The sequence below is a fragment of the Lolium perenne genome, chromosome 5 (assembly GCF_019359855.2).
Source record: "Lolium perenne isolate Kyuss_39 chromosome 5, Kyuss_2.0, whole genome shotgun sequence".
Taxonomy (NCBI): Eukaryota; Viridiplantae; Streptophyta; class Magnoliopsida; order Poales; family Poaceae; genus Lolium; species Lolium perenne.
In genome coordinates, this window is record NC_067248.2 from 17583036 (window position 1) to 17587611 (window position 4576).

The following is a 4576-nucleotide window of genomic DNA, read 5'->3' on the forward strand; positions in this document are numbered from 1 at the left end:
TACCAAAGAATTGAAACCATACGTATCAGCATACCAACCTAGATCACCCATGAGTAAGAGGAGACCATTAATTCAGAGGTGCAAGGGTGAAGAGCATTTATAAGATAAGAGGGCAACCTTTTTTACTATCGATAGAGTATTACCGCACACATTCTAAAATAGCTCACAGGTTTAAGGATAAAAGGCATTCATAAGATAAGGCAGTCTGTTTGACAACATAGCCAGGGTGCATGTCAATTATGTAGGAGCAGGAATACAAATAACAATAAAAATGTACAATGCATGCTATTTGGCATAATACAAACATTCTTTTATTTCCACCACGATATAGATCAGAACGCAAACTCAAGACACAAATCTCAAAACGCAAACTGAACAATTTCTATACTTGTTTTCTTTCAGCTTCTCAAGACACAAAGCAAATTAAAAGTTAGTTACAGGTACCATAGACATACAACCCAGCAAAACCTTATTTTCAGAATTGAGGTACAACTCAGCGTAACTCCCTAATATTTCTGAACAGAGCGCCTGATCACCTCAGGCGACACGGATGGCGGGCATCTAAGCTCGTCACTCAAGAGGATAGAAGCCCGCTGCAGCTCGTCGTCGGGGTTCAGGAGGAGCATTTACAGCAGCAAAGTGTACTCAAACTATAATGATGATCCTAGATAAACTAAAAACATGAAAGGATTACAGAGAAGATTAACCAATCCAATTTATCTCGTCCATGTCTTTTCCCTTCAAATTTTTCTCAATGCCACATTTCACCTGCAACAGAAAAACGTAAGACAACTCAAAAGAATCTATCTGGTCCATAAAAGCATAGGTTCTTCAGCACTGATTCATACACACCATGATACCACGGAAAATAAGAAAGTTAATGCAGTCCATGATTCCACAGTAAATTAAGACATAGTTCAACTGTCAACCAAATACCTTGAGATATCCTTGTCCCTGGAAATGCAAGTCCACTTGAATGGTGGTAAGGCAAATCCATCCAGATGCACAGAGACAATTCATGAATATGTCATTAGTAGTACATAAAGCTAAAATCCATAGCAATGCACATGTAAGCATATTTTCTTACAAATAGCCATGAGGCAGTCAACCGACTGAGAAGCGTGGCAAAGCAATGTAGGAGAAAGGGTCAAATCGGCTCACCTAATGCGCTTACTCGCTGATCCCCTCCAGATCAAGGTCTGGAATGCCAGCCCATCCCTATCAAAGGCCACCACCGCAGCTCCTCCTGGTTGCCTGATCATGGCCAATGCTCCTCCATACTCGACAAACAATTGAATGGGGAAAAGAGAGATAGCACAGCATAAATGAAAGTATGCAGCCTCACCTCATAGAACACAATGTCCAGAAGATCGAACGCTATGGAGACCAGGCGTCGGGCACCTTTGCGTTCCTCTCCCGGCCACGGGCACTGGATAAAGAATTAAAATAGGTTAGTTTAGAACACTACATCTCAAACTTCCAATACCATAGCATCCCAACTGCTTTCCATGGACTACCTAAAAGATAGAAAAAGTATTGTATAATAACCTTATCCCTCACGCATGGGGAGTTCAGGAAAGCACTACCAGTTCTGAAATACTTGTGCTACCTCAGCAACCCTGTAGGGTTTTTCTAATATATGATCATCCAGAAATTCCATACAACAGAATCATTTGCATATGACCAATTATGCTTCTTCCCATATATGATCTAAATCGACAAAAATTGAGTTGTAGATGCAGATTATAGTTTCTGGGACTGACCAACTGAAGATGGACAGGGAAAAAAAAGCGGAACTAACTATTCAGATTTTAAAATCAAGACAAAGCAATATAATCCATGGCTTCTAAAACACATGAGTACAACTAAAACTTTTGTGAATTCTAACAGTGATAGTGATAGGCTGATACTACATAACCAGAACAGGGGCTGCAATATAAAAAGGTTGACATCACCAAAAGGAGCAAGCATGACTTCTAAAACACATTAAGTTTATTGTATAAAGAACATGGAAATATGCATCCATGGCTTATCCATTTAACAATAGACCAATGAAGCCCTAGAAATACATGAGTAGATATTGTGTACCTCGTTTTCCCCATTAGGCATTCTTGCATGAAGTAACTTGACCTACATACAGACAAACTTGCAAAAACATGAGATTATTGCGATATCAATGTCAAGAATGTAGCTACCCTATATAATACTCATCCTAGAGAGAAATGGGACAAGGGAAATTGATTGAAAATGGAATAAAAACAGGAAGAAACCTGCATGCTTTGATAGGGATAATATGGATTCCCACTTAATTTACAATCTATGTTTCACTCTAATCACACCAGGAAGCAAAGCATTTCCAAATAATTTCGAACTACTTTTATATTTCACTCATAAGGTGAGAACTTTCCTATTGCCAAGAACTGGAGGAGCTGTGCTGAATTACAATCCCTTCAACATGATACAAAAACCAATCAAACCTATGAAATAAACCAAAAGAGAAGGAATATTTGAGCCAAAGTGTAAGAAACAAAATGAGATAGGTAGAATCTAGGAGAAGATGGCACCTCGACTAACAACAATGGGAAACAAAGACAGTAACTCATAGATCGAATAACATTATGGATGCATAAATTATAATATATCTGGCTCAGCAGCATAAATTACAGTAGTACTTCCTACAGGTTTACAGCAGGTCATATTAGGGATTCCTTGACCTTATTGATACAAATTCCTTGACCCTTCTAGATAGAAATGGACTTTGAAAGTGTGACAATGCATGTTCCTTCCCTCAAAGCAACTGCATGTGAGCACTGCAATTCTTAGACCATATATATGGTCAGCCTAATAAAAATGCACTATGGCCAGAAGACTATTCAATTTGCTCAAAACTCATCTACATGGTATAACATAGTTTTATGTGTGAAATATGGCATTGCCTAGAATGTCTCATAATCCATACTAATAGCTATAAAATTCACCAACGACAGTAAAGTTGGCAAAACGAAGGTATCACATAATGCATCTTCTAAAAGGCACCAAAACAACACATATATATTTTCTCTACCTCATGTTCCTGAATAAATGAAGTGTGGCACTACCAAAACCACCAAAAAAGCAACAGAGCTGTAAATGGTATTAATAAAAACCTAAGTAATCAAATATTTTTCAAACTCTCACACAATCCTTTCAAGAGAAAATCAGTATATCTTCAATTGAAGACAAAAATCATATATGTACAGATTTATCTTAGTAATGGATATAATTAATCAAGAAATTACAAAAACAAACTAAATCGATTACCTCCACGGCAACTGGTGGCGAAGCCAGGTTGCTGCAGAGAATGGAGGTGGTGGAGGGAGAGATGGGTATGGTGAGCGGCGTCGGGCGGCGAACGGGCGTGGTCAAGTAGCAGAGAAACGTGGTGAGCTTCGGCAGCTGAGACAGGCGACTGCAGCGAGAAAGGAAGGAGGTGGGAATGGTCCAAGGCAGGGCGAAGGCGGCGTTGTGGAGGTCACCGGAGGGAGGATCTGGAGAGAAGGTGGGCGACAACGCGAAGGCCGGCGACGTGGAGGTGGGCCGGGAGCGCGCAACAGGAGGATCGCGGGAGGTGTTGGTGTCAGGCGCAGCCGGTGGGAGCACGCGATCGCGCGGCCGGACGCACATGGAGGCGTGGCAGGTCGGAGCGGCGGGATCGAGCCGGCACGGAGCGAGTCGGCCATGGCGGAGGCGCGGGGCGAGTCAGCCACGGCGGAGCCGGGCTAGGGCGGCGCAGGAGGCAGCAGGACGCGACGGTCGGAGGCGGTACACGCGGGCGGATGGAGGCGCTAAGCCGGAACAGCACACGGCCGGGGGCGCGCGCGGCCGCAGCCGGAGCGGCGCTAGGTTCAAGCGGTAGCCGGGGGCGAGCGCGTGCCGGCGTGCAGCCGGAGGGCGGCCAGGCAGGCGGAGAAGGCGGTACGGCCGCACAGAGCAGCGGGACGGCGAAGGGCGCGCGGGAGGTGGCTGGGGGCGTCGTTGGTGGCGGATCTGGAGCCGAGGCCCCGCCGGCGCGGGCACGAGAGGCGGCGGCACCCGGCGTGCGGTGGAGATGAGCGTGTGGCGGAGTCGGGCATCGTGGGTGCGGACGACGCGTGCGGGCGCGCAGGCAGGAGCTGGGCGCGGGCGTAGCAGCGCTACAACTATGTGCGAGCGAGGCCGGGAGGGTGGCCGGAAAGGAGGCAGACGACATCCGCGGAGACCGGCAGCGCCGCCGCTTCGCTGCGAGTGAGACCGGGCGACGCGGTCGAAGACCTGAGACGATAGGGCTGAGCCTTCGCGGTGAAAAGAATACAGACAGAGCTCGCTGACTCACTGGCTCGCTGTGTTGTGGACCAAAATCGGGATGGGGCCATAGTCGTAGTATGAGAAGAGTGCCACGCGGTAACAAAAATCAAGGTTTACCACTGATCCAGACCTCTCGTTTTCCAAATCCAATGGCTAGATAAAGCTCACGATGGTAGTGGCTTCAAATGCGTGGGTCATCAACAGGCTTAACCTTAAGAATAATGTATACATCATACCACCTCTGTATTGTACT

General features: G+C 45.7%; 1 protein-coding gene across 5 annotated transcripts; it reads right to left on the reverse strand.

Annotated features, from left to right (window-relative positions):
* Positions 1-362: 362 nt before the first annotated feature.
* LOC127298866 (uncharacterized) lies at positions 363-4343 on the reverse strand. 5 transcript variants are annotated; one of them, XM_051328726.2, is made up of 6 exons: positions 3301-4342; positions 2089-2130; positions 1346-1429; positions 1162-1254; positions 937-971; positions 363-768 (listed from the first exon to the last, which is right to left on the reverse strand). In XM_051328726.2, the coding sequence occupies exons 1-4, from the start codon at positions 3661-3663 to the stop codon at positions 1222-1224; spliced, it is 522 nt and encodes a 173-aa protein (XP_051184686.1). In that variant the 5' UTR covers positions 3664-4342; the 3' UTR covers positions 363-768; positions 937-971; positions 1162-1221. The 5 variants fall into 5 exon arrangements, 4 of the variants coding, with proteins under 4 accessions (XP_051184686.1, XP_071675850.1, XP_071675849.1 ...); XM_071819749.1 differs by having other exon boundaries at positions 937-1254; positions 3301-4343; XM_071819748.1 differs by having other exon boundaries at positions 1162-1429; positions 3301-4340.
* Positions 4344-4576: the final 233 nt, after the last annotated feature.

Bases quoted from the DNA above. Each gene is read 5' to 3' on its own strand.
- LOC127298866 (XM_071819748.1), bottom strand. From the start codon at position 3,663: ATGTGCGTCCGGCCGCGCGATCGCGTGCTCCCACCGGCTGCGCCTGAC. The intron at 2,131-3,300 runs GTAATCGATTTA...GTCTGTATGTAG, and splicing joins CGCCACCAGTTGCCGTGGAG to GTCAAGTTACTTCATGCAAG. The intron at 1,430-2,088 runs GTACACAATATC...TTCTTTATCCAG, and splicing joins TGCCTAATGGGGAAAACGAG to TGCCCGTGGCCGGGAGAGGA.